Below are 16,407 nucleotides of genomic sequence, written 5' to 3'. Positions count from 1 at the left end.
GAGACAGAGAGGTGATGGTGATGCTGAGACAGAGAGAGAGGAGATGGTGATGCTGAGACAGAGAGGTGATGGTGATGCTGAGACAGAGAGGAGATGGTGATGCTGAGACAGAGAGGTGATGGTGATGCTGAGACAGAGAGGAGATGGTGATGCTGAGACAGAGAGGTGATGGTAATGCTGAGACAGAGAGGTGATGGTCTTCTCCACCAAGGCTCTGATACTCTGCTTTTAGTTCTCAACACCATCAATTCAAGTATCAACTGGGGATTTAAGAGTCTCCTCACTGGTTAAAACAGAGGATGTATCCTACCTGTGGTTCCAAACCTGCAGACATCTTAAAGGCTTTCCCAGTATTGTGGGGGGAGACCAGCAACCTGTGAGTGAGAGAGTTTCATAGCATTAGCTCCCAAGTACTGGCTGGGGTGGAGGTCATCTTGATGCTTTCTCAATAGACAAAACCCAAACATGTTTTTCTGGGTCTATGATTTCTTTTCAAAAATTTATTTTTTATTCATTTTATTTATTATATTTATTTTTAATCAATGATTTAATGCAGATTACTTCTTTAAAAAAAAACCATACACACATTATAGTTTTAGTTGCTATTTTGAATAGCCACACTGCCTGCCCTTACACCCAGGATTGACAAACCTCTGGTTAGAATTAATGAGAAAGAGAGGTTCAGGGAGAAAGGAGGTGGAGAGGCAGAGGGAATGGCATCTGAGCAGGGGGTGTTTACTGTTCATGCCTTGGGTAACAATGATGCACATTAGAGCTTTAGTAAATTCAGATGCCTGGTTACCATTAGTGGGTTTTGGTACAGAGTGGCTAGGATGATGGGGTAAGGTGGGGTGGCATGGGGATAGAAAACTTCCCCCAAGATCTTAACACAAAGCAGAGTTTGGTAATCAGTGCATTGGTTTCTTTTGGTTTAGTGGATATTGAGAACCTGTGGGTATTAGAGAGGTCTCTGAGTTGTGTATCCTTATATCCATAGCACCTAGGGGAGCCCCGGTATTAGCCCCTAGGGAAAAGCTGGGAATGAATGAATGAATGAATGCACAACATTGATGTAGAAGCTGAAGTGAAGCCAACTGATGTGCCTTTCCCGAATCTTCATTGCTGGAAGCTTCAAGTGGGAAAATTGGGATTCAAATTCTCCTGCCCAGCTCTGATAAAAAGGCTCCAACAGTTGCATTCCACTGTGTTTGACACCATCCATTCATCCATGGATATGGATGTCCTTGGGATTAGTTAGGACCACCAACTTCACAGTTTTAAAATCCCTTTCCATTTTGACAGTTTTAAAACATGTCTTTCCATTATTCCCTTTGCTGCTTAAAAGAAAAGAATAGTTTCTATATTCCTAGAAACCTCACTAAGATGAAATGGGTAACTAGGAAAGGGCAGCCTGAAATGCGGCAGGGTTTGAACTGTCTCCCACCCTGGCCTGTATCATGGTAGAATATGCACAGCGATAGGAGCAAAAAAGGGGGCAGGATACAAAAGAAGGGGCAGGATAACCAATGAGAGCTAAGGGTAGCCAGTTACCATGAGCATCTCCAGGGAAGATGCTGGGGGAAAAAAATCAGAGATGATGAGCAAACAGAATCGCCATTTGGGGAATGGTACAATGGAGCAGAAGTGGCCCAAAGAGGTAAAGGAGGGAGAGAGAGAGAGAGAGAGAGAGAGAGAGAGAGAGAGAGAGAGAGAGAGCATCCTAGAGATATTTTGTAGAGTTTTTACACCTGATTCCTTGTGATGAACTATAGCTATCTTGTGAGAGAAGAAAAAAAAGGTGAGAGGAGGGGGTAGGAAGGTAGGGAGAGAAGGGAGAGGAAAGAAATGATTCTCATAGTCAAGGGGCAGAGAGGGCTGCGTGAATACCTCCCCAGCGGGAGCCTGGGTTCAGAATGTTCTCTAAGAACTGTACGACCTTATTATGTCAAACATGCAGCATGTCTGCCCCTCTGTTTCTTCATATATCAAACTTTACTGTGTGATGAGGTTGCAACAATGTCTGCAAAAGAATAGATTATAAAGTGCTGCACAACTGCAGGAAGCTAATGTGATTGTTATGGTTTGTGCATAAGTCACTTTAGTCGAGTTCTTATTGTCTGCGAAGACTTAGAAAAGCCCACTTTCCCAAATCACACTGTTTCTTCTCAAGACTTCTACCCCTGAGCCATGCAAAGGGGCTTTATTTCATTTTAGAATTTGCTCCAAGGGCCAAATTTAGCTTTGGGGATTTGCATAATGTCAAAGGTAACTCCCGCCTATTATATGGTTTCTGAAAAGTTATCAGGAGGGATTTAGAGTCATCTCCAATATTAAGAGCAGTACCTTGGAAGAGAATGTAAGTCCATTTTACGGTGTGAGGAATGGGCTAAACATAGGAGGGAGGTCAAGTTCATGCTGGCAAACCCTACCCAAGGAATCATCTATCTATAGCCTATGACCTTCAAAGTGGGAGGGAGAGCTGTGGCTCACACTGAGAAGCCTCAGTCCTCTGCGCATGGGCATATAACTCTCATCATTTAGTGTATAACCTCATTCTCTAGGCCTTGTTTTTTTTCCTTTTGTTAAAAAAAAAATGTCAAGTTGTAAGGATACTTTGTAGGGTTAGAAGAAGAAGTCTGTGGAAAATGTGAAACATGGGCCTATTATGTCATTTAGCTTAAGTAACTGTTAGTCATTGTGCTGGATAGTTTTGGTCAACTTGACATAGAGTTATCTAGGAAGAGAATCTCAATTGAGGAATGGCTTCTATCCTGTTGGCCCCGTAGGAAAGTCTGTGTAAGAGAAAACTCACAGTTGACATTCCTGGTTCAAACTGAGCACTTCCAGCTGCGCAGACACTCAAAGCAGGAGCCCTCAGTCACGACCACTTTATAAGTGACATGGGTCTGGTTCAAATCTTGCCTTTGTCCATTATGACTTATGGACCTAAGCAAGTTATTCTCTGTTCCTAAGGCTCATCTGGCTCTGTGTTATATTTTCAGTGGTTTTCTTTATTCTTTGTTGACATGGCAACAACTCACTCAAAACCATGAAGTTAATTTAAGGCCAGTTGTTCAGAGCAGAGAAAAACAATGCAAAAACCTTCCATAGATTGAGTGCCTAATCTATAGAATAGAGCTGGGCCCTCCACATACAGTGTTCTAAATCTAACCAGAGATCTGCAGGGATCCACAGTTCCCAGTGTTCATAGAAGCTGATAAATTAATAATCTCATTCCAAATTAGACTTGTCCAAAGAGGAGGAGCTAGAATTTGAAGTCATAAAGGCTCCTGAGTCCAAAGTCAATGTTTTCTCTACCACAGGAATGATTTGGGCCAAACGCTTCCAAGTATTTTCAGTAACAGGCCACATGTTGAAGAGTGTCTGTGTGCACAAGCTGTGTCTCAAGGGTTGATGAAAGTGAGGGGAGTTGACAGACTCAGCAGTACACACTCATGATCTAGATGTAGCTGCACTGTGAGTTAAGGGACTCTGGTCACACATTGCCACCTTTTCAAAAATTCATGATATTGCATAGTGCCCATTTTGATGGTCTCGGTAGAACTAAATGAATAGATGCATTAAATGCCTTGCTGTCTTGCATGCTCTCTGATACTCAAGCTGACAGCTTTTGGAGTGTCCAGGAGGGCAGGGATGTTCTGGCAACAGTCAACATTCAAACACCTTTTGGTGGGATGAATGAAAGTGTTTGGCTTCTGTCTTGTTCCTATTGTGTTTGGGTTTGTTTCTTTTTGTGTTTTATCATTGATTACATGTCATGCTCTTGAGTAGAAACCTTACAGATATTGTTAGCTCCTTTGATCTTGGTAGCAAAACCTTGTGATGCAAACACTCTATCGCAGCTTTTAAGATGAGCAAAAGAAGATTCACAGGGGTTGAGTAACTTAACCACAGCTATGAAAAACTGCTGTTGGATTTGGATAAACACTACAGAAGAGCTGAGTGCCATCAATACTACTACCACCAACAGTAGTGTAGAATAGCTCCACTGAAGATCCAAATGTTTATGGCAAAAGGCAGAGGAAAGTTGCACAAGAGAAAGATGGGCAGATGTCCACATGAGAGCAAGATGCTTTAGAACAATTTTGCTTTCCCTTTCAAACTGGTGTAAAAGGTCCAAATGTCCAAAGTAACAGGAAAATAAATAAATAGTTCATTCTTGAGAAGTGGCTCACAGATTACAACATGAATTCAGGGCAGAGAAATGATACCCTGTACTAACAGCAAAGGGGGGAGGGGCAGGATTTGGGGATGGCTCAGTGGTTAAGAGCACTTGCTAGTCTTCAAGAGGACCCAGGTTCCATTCCCAGCACCCACATGGCAGCGCACAACCGTCTATAACTCTAGTTCCAGGGGATTAGACACCCTCACACAGACAGATATACATGCAGATGGAACACAAATGCATACAAAGTAAGAATAAATACATTTTAAAAATGGGAATACTCTTCCAGATCATCAGGAGATTAGTGATGGTTTAATGTTGTCTTGTTTCTCAACCACATATTCCATACTTGGGGTAATGTTTGGGAATGACAGATTCCATGGCAGGCAGTTATGAAAAATTGTCTCAACCAAAAAGCTATAGAAATACTAATAGTTTAGGTTGTTTTTTTGTTTTTGTTTTTGTTTTTGTTTTTCAGTCTTCAACACTAAGAAGACTAGTGGTTAGGCAACTGTATTCTTTTCAGTTTGCTGGTTAGAAAATAGGAGCCCATCAATAAGACTCCAGACTTCCTTTGAACTTGAGGGCAGATGGTCTGCCTTCTCATGCTGCTACTGTGGGCTGCCTCTACTTGTCCTCAGCTCTGCTCTCCAAGCTAAGGATTCAGTCCTTGGCCATGACCCTGTTAGGCAAGGGCTGAGCTACATCACGAGCCTGCACCCTGCTACTTTAAACACTGAGTCCTACTGCTTCCTGCCAACCTTTGGGGGCCAACAGGAGGCTGAATTGAAGGAAACAGAAAAGACATGTTCAAAACTACTCCGGTTCTCTTCTCAGTGCCTAAGCCAGGATGTGCACACTGTCAAATGAAAGGATACTGTTGTTTGGTGATGATTTGGTGGTAGCCAGGAGCCTCAGCTCTAATTGTATGTAGCCTGGATTCACACCCAAGGACTCAATCAGTGAGCAAACCTGGAGACAGCAGAGAATCTGCTCTTTTCCTGGACAGCTCAGTATCTCTAATGGAAGAGTCTTGCGGCAGTGCTGTGATGTTTTCTGTTGCCATGGACCTTGACCATCTGTCTTCTGGCTAAAACTAAATGGTTTGAAACTTGGCAGGGAGAAACTAGTGTCTACTCTGGGACCAGAAAGATGTCAGGCTTTGTTTTGTAACTGTGCATACCTCCTACACAGGTCTGTTTGGAGGTAAGTCTGTGTCTGTTGGTAGCCATGCTGGCCCCTGGTGGGTGTACGATTAATGTATACCTGGAAACACTCAGCAGACAGCATATCAAAGCTTAGAGATCAATTGTTTAGTATTTCCACTGTTTGCTCCCAGGCCAAGGTGGTCAGCTCTAGGTCTAGAGCAATGGTTCTTAACTTCCCTAATGCCACGACCCTTTAATACAGTTCCTTATGATGTGGTGACCCCCCCTACCATAAAATTATTTTGTTGTTACTTCATTACTGTGATTTTACCATTATTATGAATCTTAATATAAATGTCCATGTTTTCTGATAGTCTAGGCAACTCCTGTGAGAGGGTTATTTGACCCCTGAAAGGGATGTGACCCATGGATAGAGAACCAATGATCTAGACAGATCTGATTTCCAGTGTCTTCCTATGCTTTCTATCTGGGACAGGCATACATTGAGTTAGGGTTGATCTTTTCTCAAGGGTTATACCTGGCTTTTTGAGGAAGGAAGGAAATTCCGTTGATGTCATGAGATGGCTTATTAGTCTGGTAAGTTTTCCTGATGGCCATTCTTTTAACAGGTGCTGGGGAGGGTCCTTCACTTTAGGAATGCCAGTAAAGCCATACTTCTGTTAATAAACTGAAAAGGAAAAAGCAGAGGGATGGTTTTAATCCATTTCTTCTCCAAATCAGCCTTCTGTCTCCTACAAAAATGCCCTACTTTCGAAGACAGAATATCTTTCCTTCAGCATGAAGGGCAGTAGGAGAGAATGCTGTTTAAGAGTCAGCTGAGCCATCCGGGACACATCCTGCCTTGTTACCATAAGGCTTCTAGCAAATTATTTAATATCTATGTACTATAGTTTCCTCACTTGACATTGGGATGACAGTATCTACTCAGAATAGTTGTAAAAATTAAGTGAGCACTTGCATGTAAGGTATTTGGTGCATAGGAGCTTTCCAGTAATGGTTCCTACCTGGAAACCCTATGAATAATAGTCTTATTACACAAGTATATAGGTATTGTATGTGTGTGTGTGTTTGTGTGTGTATATGTGTGTGTGTGTGTGTGTGTGTGTATGTATGTGTGTGTGTGTATTTAAAATAATGCTACAAAATAGGAACACTATGGAGTGAAGTAAAAAGTCTACACTATCACTTGATGTGTAACAGTAGGGATGTGGGAAGTAGCAGTAAGAGTTACAGTTGATCTTTACTGTCCCTGGATGGCTTACACATCTACAAAGCCTGCCTGTTTCCAGTTTCCAGGCCTCAGACAAGCATCAAGTAGAGGTCTCCAATAAATTAGGTGACTGACCTCTTTCTTCCTGGGAGTGGTTTAGTAACACTTGCCATCAGCAGCTCAGAAGTTCCAAGGGATGGTCATAGACAGTCGTCTGACCCATGCTAGGTTGGACAATACTCTTGGCCAATTTTTCAAGTAGGCTTTCCCCACTCAACAAGAGAACTACAGGCTTGCCATTGCTTAGTGGGGATGACCAAATCAGATGAACTTGCCCACCTTCCTGTGGGTCAGAGGCAGCAGCTACACAGCCTGTTTGAATTATTACCAACCTAGAGCTGGAAACTCAGAAGGTGAGGTCTTTCAGCTAAACTTTTCCAGCTCCTTAGAGAGCTCCTATGCAGAGATGTTTGGGTCTGTCTGCTCCTGGAGATGTGGACACTGCTGAATGACTTTACACCTCCAAAGTGAGGCTCAACTCCCAAAAGCCAGAACTCTTCAGTAGACACTCACATTCTGGCTTTCCTCAACTGGCTGAGAGCAAATTATCTTATCTTAATTATGTTAAGTCATAATGTACTGCATCTAGGCACTAGAGAATGGGGGCAGTATATGGGAGGTATGATGTGGGGAGATCTGGTCTACCTTAGTGGGGCTGATATGCTGAACATCATAATGATAAACTTTTGTGACATCATTCTTCTTTATCCAACCTAATGAGCTAAGGCTTAGGCATGTGAAGTGGACCCAATCTTGTGCAGGCACCAGTTGGGGAGTTGTGATCCATAGCCAGGTCTCTGTGAGGTCTATTTTCTAATAGTGAACAAAGAATCTATTTATTAGTGCTTAGACAAGTATTTCTTGGGTTATACCCACAGTTCAAGGGCCTCTTTGGACTTTGAAAGAGTGTGACCCACAGATGTGTCTCCTTTGCTGACACAGTGTCATAAAGACCGAGTAAAGAATGATTCATCACTTCCATCCCTATCACCCCTTCCTCTTATGTGCTGGGTCCTGAAGACATCTAATTTTCTTACACCTGGTTGGTGCATCCTGATCAAGATGGTCTGGGTCATGAATGCCTATTAAGGCCTAGTTTAAAACATTGGCTGTTTCCTCTTATGATCTAGTGTTGAAGAAAAAAGAATGAACTCTAGACCTCATATTCAATAAATATAAAGAAAAGGGTCTGACACGTTTGACAGCATACAAATTTAGAATATCTCTATGCAATAAAAGATATGATAAGCAAAGCTAAAACATAATCTCAGACAACAGGAAAAGCAACAGGAAACTCCTGTAAAATGTGTTACTGTAAGAAGACTGATGTTGATGCGTAGCGAATTCTGCAATTGAGCAAGGAAAAGAATCAACCAAAAGGATGGGAGAAAAGATATGAACGAGCAAGTTAGTAAATGCAGATATTTATTAAGTGTAGAGAAGATGGCTGATAGAGCTAGCAACCAAAGACTTTTAGAATTACAGTAGCAAGTTGTTTATCACACTGACAAAAATTAAAAAGGTTGCATATTCAGTGTGAGCAAGGACTTAGGGAAGTGGAGATGCAGTGGAGAGGAATTGCTTGCTGCCTCTTTCAAGATCATTGCTGCCTCTTTCAAGATCAATTGGTGAGAACTAAAATGTATATGTATATGTATATGTATATGTATCTTGATGCACTAATTTGTCTTCAAGCAATCTGTTCTATTGGGTTCCTTACAGAGTTGTGTATGTATTTTCAAATATGAACTGTCTCCCGAATGTGTTTTTTATAATTAGGAAAATGGAAATAGCCTAGAGTCCAAGAGCAGGGCAAGGTAAAGGAGGTATAGTGTACCCATTGGGCATTGATGCGTGGGGGTCAAAAATTAAGAGAGTGTGTTCCAGGAGAGAGTATGCCAAAGATCTAGTGGAAAAACTTAACTGCAAAACCAAGTTCAATTGATTATATATACACATGTGTTTACAAAGATTACACACATGTCCATGTACATACATGTCTAAGTAGTGCAGAAGAAGACTCATATGACTTTAACAATATTTTTTCTGGGGCATAGAGACTGAAGCTGAGATAAGGATATAGGACTTGAGGGCATTTTTCACCCTTATTTTGTGTGATTTAAAAGGATGAAGGGTTGGAGAAGGGGGTTGGCTGTTTAGGGGGTCACAGGTGTGGCTCGGATAGAAGCTCCCCGACTCCATGGTTACAGACTCTGCAACATGCAGTAGGTTACAAGACAAGGATACAGCTGGGCATCCTTGTCTTTGAAAATCCCGTAACCCCCACAGGTCAGTGATAAAGAAGATAAGATATTTATAGTGTTTGGTACAGCATCGACTTTATTATAAATTCCTAGAGAAAAGTCAGTCACTATTTAAGAAGCTCATTTATATACAGCTAGGATGATATATTTTAAAACATTTCTTGTGTGTGTGTGTATGTGTGCCTGTGTTTGTGTGTGTGTGTATATATATATATATATATATATATATATATATATATATATATATATACCATGGCACAAGCGCTGGATGTCAGATAACAACTTGTGGGAGTCAGTTCCCTCCTCTCTGTACATCTGAGGGATGGAACTCCGTCAACAGGTATGGTGGTATACCTGCCCAACTGTTTCTCCCCCTCACAAGATATTCTTGGAGAAATTAATCTTCACTATGTTTATTCTAGACTGATTGCTCAAGGATGATACATATTAACATCACGAATTGCATGGAGAAAATAAGATAAAACCACACACTTCTATTAGACCTTTAGTCATTAGATTCCTTGCATGTGACTTATGGCTCCTGCTGAAATTGTCACTTGCCTGCCGGTAAGCAAACTGTATTCCATCCAGGGGCATGGGGAGTAGTTCATCCTTCTGCTTAGATTCTTAGTTTCTTAGTTTCTTTAGCCCAGCTACTGGGACAAATCATGCTGACATTGACACGTATACTGTTTTCTGTCCTCTATAGTGGCTGCAGAGAGAAAATGTAAGTAATTCATTTCAGATCATTTTAGCCACCACCAAACCAATTCAAGCTCAGCACCTAATAGAGGTGTTTGTTATTAAGAACCCCAAATATTCTTTATGTCCTGCCTTGATAATGTGTGTGTGTGTGTGTGTGTGTGTGTGTGTGTGCATGTGTGTGTATGTGTGTGTATGTATATGATGATGTTTTTGTCTAAAGCCACATGGCTAAGAAGGCATGGAATCTGAACCTAACCACAGAGCCAAGGTGCTTTCAACATTTTACCTTTTTGAAGGTAGGAGTTGTGATTTGCCTGTGTATGATTTGCCTGTGTGTGTGTGTGTGTGTGTGTGTGTGTGTGTGTGTGTGTACATGCCCAACAGGATTTGTGGAGTCCAGGTATTGACATCAATTATTTCCTCTTTCATTCTTCACCTTGTTTTTGAGACCAGGTTTATTCCAGTTAGCTTTAACCATGGACTTGATACATTGAGAGTCATCTGAGAAAGAAAGTCTTAACTAAAGAACTGCCCAGATCACATTGGCCCATGAGCAGGTCTGTGGGGGTTGTCGGGGTAAATGACATAGCAGAGCCTGGCACCACTCTGAGGGTGAATGGTCCTGTGTAAGAAACCTAGCTAATTGTTAGTCTGGGTGAGCAACAAGTATTGTTTATCCATGACTTCGGCCTCATGTTCCTGTTTGAGTCCCTACCTTGACATTCAATGTAACTTGTAAGGTGAAATAAACCCTTTACATCATTTTTGGTTTGTGTGTCATTGCTGGAACAAAGTGTGTCAATGCTCGCTGATAGGTTAGATGGTAAGAATCTGGAATCTCTTTGTTTCCATATTCTTGGTACTAGGGTAGGTACGAGCTGCCTCGCCTGACTTTCACAGGGGTGTTGGGGACCTGAATTCAGGTCCTTAGATTTGTGTAGCAGGTTGTTTACTGGCCAAGCCAGCTGTGTTTCAGTCCCCCGGGAGCCTTGACTGACCACAGCAGTGTCTAAGATGCAGGGTCATTCTCTGATCGGCATCATGTCACAGAGTGTCTGTCTCACCACCAGCACAGAGGATGTGAGCACCACACATGTTTATTTCATGTTCCCTGCAGGTGGCGGCTTTGAAATACATCCCGTCAGTCCTTCACGATGTGGAAACCGTCTTTGATGCCAAGTTGCTCAGGTGAGAGCTTGTGGTGTTCTCTCCCCAGCTCCCCTGTCACACCAGGGGTTGGAAGGGAAAGCAGGGGCCTCCTGGGGGGTTCCATACAAACGCTCAGCTTCAGGTCAGAGAGGGACCACAGCAGGAGCCTTGCCCAAGGTCCTTAGGATGAGAGCTTTTGGTTTCATGGTGCCAGGCTTCCATGATAACCCCTAAGTAATGAAGGCAGCATCTTTCTCTGAAGGAGTGTGAGTTGTGCATGCAGGTTTGTCTGAGGCAGAACACGCCACAGCACAGGGGCCTATGCGGTGTCTGGTTTAGGTCCCAACATTTGCTTGGTAAATCCCATAGCTGAAAACTGGAAAGAGATCATGGAGTCTGGCTTCGTTTTGCTTTCTCTTTTTTTGCTCCAGTCATGTCATGGATGAAGAAGTGATTTCAATGAGATCATACTGTGGGAATGGGCGTCTGAGTCTGGCCCATACCTGTCACTTTCATTAAATCCAGTAATGTTCCCAGATAGCATAAAACGGGATTTTTTTTTTTTTTTAAAAAAAGCTTTTTACATGGAAACATATTTAGATTTAGAAGCACTGGTGCATGGTCTTCTGCACTTACAGCCATTACTGTAACAAATGTTTGACAGTGAGGCATTACCATAGATGCTAGTCTTTGAACTTCATTCAGGCCCTGGCTGGGGCAGCACCAGTAGGTTTTGTTTGTTTGTTTACTTGCTTGCTTGTTTTTTGTTTGTTGGGTTTTTGTTTTGTTTTTTAATCACCTTTTCCTTCTCCCTTTCTATGCAATGTACTTACCCCTCATTCATTAGACTTCTAGTGTTACCCATTCAAGAAAACTACCCCTGTCTATTGGAAATCAGTTCCTCCCACCCCTACATTCTTCTTGTACCCCTTGCCATTATTGGTTCAAACTCTTATGCCCACTGCGTCTGTAGCATTTAATTTGACTTGATTGGTGTTATATATTGACCTTCATTAGACTGTGTCATGCCAACATCTCATTGAGTCTGGCTCCTTTTATTCCCACTTATCTCCATATTGCCCATTGCAACCTATGTAAATGTTTATTTCCTAGGGGTGGGTCTCTAGGATGAGCTGATAGGAACTGTAACAGGAGAAAGGGTGCTAAATCTTTACTCAAGTGAGAAAGAGCCCTCTCCTTTCTGATATCCTACACCGGCTCCAGCCACACAACTTTTCTGTAGCCTTCTGAACAATTCTGAGGACTCCATTTTGATCTCAAGACTTACTATAAAGGATTAACAGATTCAAGACATTTTAAGATTTGTTTATTTATTTTATATATGTGAGTATACTGTAGCTGTCTTCAGACACACCAGAAGAGGCCATTGGATCCCATTACAGATGGTTGTGAGCCACCCTGGGGTTGCTGGGAATTGAACTCAAGACCTATGGAAGAACAATCAATGCTCTTAACCACTGAGCCATCTCTCCAGCCACAAGACATTTTAAAATAAAATGATTTGATAATGTACCTTAATAGCTAATTGGCTAAAGTGCCTTTCAGAAGATGACCCAGTAGTAAAATCGGAACCTGGTTTGCAATGCTTGCATCTTTGCTGTCTTACCTGCATGACCTTGGAGAAGTTAGTTAACCTTTCTAACCTTAGTTTTCCATCCTTGTCAGACTGATAGAGTGTCCTCACAAGTAGTCATAGCACTTAGACCAAAATACAGGAATCATGGGTTCAAGGTCAGCCTATACTGCATAAAGAGAGCCTGCCTCAACACCCCCAAGTAATAAATAGGTAAAATATAAAGATTGGAATATATTTTTCCAAACATCATAGTGTTAGGTTTATGACACAAAGTATGTGTAAAGCACACGTCTACTACATAGCATGTGCTCTGGGTTATTGGTATTATTTTCAGATTTTCACATCTGAATGCTACTACTATTCAGCACTAACACTGGCATGTTCACTGAAGGTTCACTGTTCACCTGGTGCTCGACAAGGAAGACACAGTGGTCGTAATTCTGTCCCTAGAGCACTAACAGTTCAGGTTGGATCCTCAGTGCCATGAGGTCTAACCTTGGGTCTTGGGTCTAACCTATACCAAATCCTATTTTTCTTGTCTTCAGCCAGCTCCTGTATGAGTTCTACACCTGCATCCCTCCCGTGAAGCTGCAGAAGCAGAAGGTTCAGTCCATGAATGAGATCGTGCAGAGCAACCTCTTCAAAAAGCAAGGTGAGCATGGGCACTCCTGCTGGGTGGGTCCCCTCCGCAAGGCCAGAGCCAGAGGGCAGACCTGCTCAGCATTGTAGTGCTTCTCTGCTGGCAGTGTTCTTCCTCCCTAGCTATCAAAAGCAGTGAGCAATGTAGGTATTAGAATCTGCATTGATTTTTAAGAAAGCCTAAGCTGTGTTGTTCAGTTTTCTTGAGACAGTTTAATGAGTGGAGAGGTTTGGCATCATCTGCCAAGTGCCAGTTTTCCCTGTATCATCTGTTACTGCTGTCTTTTACTTAGAGGGAGGTGGGCAAAGTTTCTTTAAATAGCAAGAACCTTTAGCTGAGCAGTTCTTGAGTGTGTCAGAATAAACTGGAGAGCTTGTTGAAATGCAAATTTCTGGGCCCATCTCAGTGAATCTGATTAAGTAGGAATTAGCAGCATTTTTGAGCTTTTAGAGGAAGTGCAAATTATTCTTGAATAGGTAATACATAGACACAACCCAACACAAAGTATGAAAGGTGCCACACGGAAGGTCCTTCAGTCCCTGGACAGTTCCCTCTCCAAGAAGGTACTTTAGCTTCCAGCTTTTTGCGTTTTGCTCCTTGAATGTAGAATAGAATCCATCCATCTACATGAATGCACTCTCTCTCCTCTTTACTACATTCCTTAAATGACCGAGTCTCACATAACTACCTTTTGCCTTTATTTTTTTTAATGATAATTTTGGGAGATAGAGGAACGAGAGAAGATTTGGGCAAGGTTGTGGTCAGTGATCCTGTTCCACCATGTTCTTTAGTAGTCGCTGTGAGAAGACAGGGGCTCCCTGTTTGCAGTAGTGAACCAGGCAGTCCAAAGCACTGGTTTGAGAAGACAGTGTGAGGCTTAGATGTTCACATTTGTCCTCCACATTCCCCACAGCAGCTTTGCATTGTGGGATCACCCTAAACCAATCACGCATTTGTTTCACATAAACTCTTTGTCTAACTGGAAATTCTGCATTTTGTTACTCTTTCCATGAGAAAAAACAAAAACAAAAAGAACCCAAAAATATTTCAGAGGTCAGAGGCTAGCATTATTTTCTGTGCCCTCAGACTAGCCCTTTCTGCTTTTAAATTCCTCTGTTTACACTAATGTCAGTTCTAAAACCAGAAGCAAACTGTGAAAGAGACAAGAGGCCTTCAGATACAGGGGATCAGCTGTTCTGTTTCCCAACTAGAATTTGTTCAAAGAGCAAAGCTTGAATATTTATGCAAATTACTTCACAATCACAGAAATATTCAGGAACCGCTTCACTGTAAAGATGATCTCCCCCCCCACCCCCACCCCCACACACACATGCCTGGTTAACATGGTGCATGCACAACTGCTATAGGAATCACCTGCTTGGAGTTCAGGAAAGATTAGGAGAAAGCATGTTCATGCCACTTCCTGACATTTAGACAGATGTGTGGCACGGAGTGAACTAAGGGAGGTGAATTCACATAGCTGTGTTTTTAAATGTCATTGGTTTTTCAAAGGGAGAACCCTGTGTTTTCAAAAGCTTCAACTCCATATCCAAACGTGCTGCTTGTCCTCACGCGGAACGTTGTGAGATGTATCTAACCCTTCCTATCCTGGCAGCGCCAAGCAGGACTTTGGAGGGTGTCATTGTGGAGAGAACTTGGGTGCAGACTGAGAAACATGGCGAGGATGGTACTAGTTGCATGTAGCTGGTTCTGCACAGGCAGTAGAAATTAGGCTTGGCTTTTCTGTGCTGCTCAAAGCCCCATTTCCTGGGCCAAGAGGGGGCCTCCAAGATTTCACAGAATCAATGCTATAGCCTGCTACCTATCCGGCTGTATGTCTAAGGTTTAGATTCAGTAAAAGTACCCGGATTAAAGCCAGCTGACAGAAGGCCAACCGTGGAGTGGCACACAGCTACACAAGAGATACAAAAGTCTTACCTTCAAAACCAAAGTGTCCTGCGGGGGAATCCCTTTTCCAGTCTGCAAAGAAAGGCTTAGCCCTTCCACCCTCGGCTCACAAATGAAGACAATGAGCTTTTACACCAAGCTTCCTGGTAGTGCGTCTCACAGGATGCACTGGCTGAGGGAGCCCTCTTAGCAGAAGAAGCTGGGAGGGAAGCTCCCTCCTAAGCATCTCATGTCCTCAAGTTCAAACAGAATCAAGTCTGAATTCATGGGGACATCCTGGGGTCCATGGCTCTTGGGTGAGCATCTCTCTTTCAACCCTTACCTCAGATGGGTTTGATTTTCTGCCCTTTGAGCTGTGATGAGATTCCTGTTATTCACCCTGTAGAGTGTCCTGTGCCTCCAGGACAGGATTAGCTTTGAGCTTCACTCATTTAACTGCCAGATGTGCAAAATTGCCAGGAGTATTGTCAATGGCATTAGCTTGGACCTGCAGTCTGCAACATTTGTATCACCACCTAGCGGAGGAGCTGGAAGACATGTAAGCGCTGTGCTGAGCTTTTTGACATATTACTTTATTGGATCCTGTGGGGAAATGTTAGAATGCAGGATGGACAGTGCTGGTGCATGGGTTACAGTTGACCACAGGTTTTATTCCTGGCTCAGTCCCTTGTCAGCTGCGTGACTCTGGGTGATTTCCTTAAACCTCTCTGGTCCTCAGTAAGCTTATCGATAAATTGGAAATGATAAAAAAAAAAAAAAAGTGCATATCTCACAAACTTGTAAGGTAATGCCATGGGCAAGCTAAGGACTCCGGGCAGGGTCGGCTGGGCAGGGTTGGATTTGTGGGTAGTTTTCACTCTCCTGGCATCACTCCAGCTTCTGCCCAGGCTTTCAGATTTCTTGCAGTAAGGATATCTTTTTGTGTTTAATACTTGCCAAGACTCCTGTCTCCCCCAAAGCTCCCTCTTTCTCAAACACAGGAGTTACTGAGTAGAAGCCCCAGATCTGTATGCTCTCCCCATTTTGGATTTGTATGTCTTTTCCCCCCATTAAAAAAAAAATGTTTTCTTGGAATATTTTTGTCAAAGGTTTGTTTGCTATGCACACAGGAGCCAGATCCGGCTTGGGCATGGGGTCTGAGGATCTCCCCCCCCCCCCGCCTTTTTGTCCCCTCACATCATGTAGCTACAAAGTTTAGAACAGTTGGCGGATGTCTTCTCTGGTTTATCACAAAAAACTCTGCCTATTTAAAACCTATCAATTGTACAAAGAAATAGGGCTTATTGTGCCATTTTGCATACCTGAATATAAAATACTTAGATCATATTCCAGTGCCCCACTGCCCTCTCTTGTCCCTCATGCTTCCTTTAAAATGCACACATGAGACGCCTCCACTTTTTTTTTTTATGAAGATCTTTAATCTCCATTAGCCTCAATTTACTTGACCCATGTGGTTGAGCAACTCAATTCTAGTGGACTTCATCTTCTCACCTGTAAAGTAGGACTGCTCTCCCAGGTC

The 16,407-nt window shown here is 42.6% G+C and overlaps 1 protein-coding gene across 1 annotated transcript in view; it reads left to right on the top strand.

Moving 5' to 3' along the window:
- Dock2 (dedicator of cytokinesis 2) overlaps positions 1–16,407 on the top strand; it is a 412,012-nt gene that overhangs the window by 118,659 nt on the left and 276,946 nt on the right. Inside the window, exons 24-25 of the mRNA XM_021211816.2 lie at positions 10,712–10,782; positions 12,886–12,992. Coding sequence (XP_021067475.1) covers positions 10,712–10,782; positions 12,886–12,992 — 178 coding nt within the window. The remainder of the gene's footprint in view (positions 1–10,711; positions 10,783–12,885; positions 12,993–16,407) is intronic.

This window comes from Mus pahari, chromosome 14 (genome assembly GCF_900095145.1).
Source record: "Mus pahari chromosome 14, PAHARI_EIJ_v1.1, whole genome shotgun sequence".
NCBI lineage: Eukaryota > Metazoa > Chordata > Mammalia > Rodentia > Muridae > Mus > Mus pahari.
This window is presented reverse-complemented; position numbering and strand designations above follow the sequence as displayed.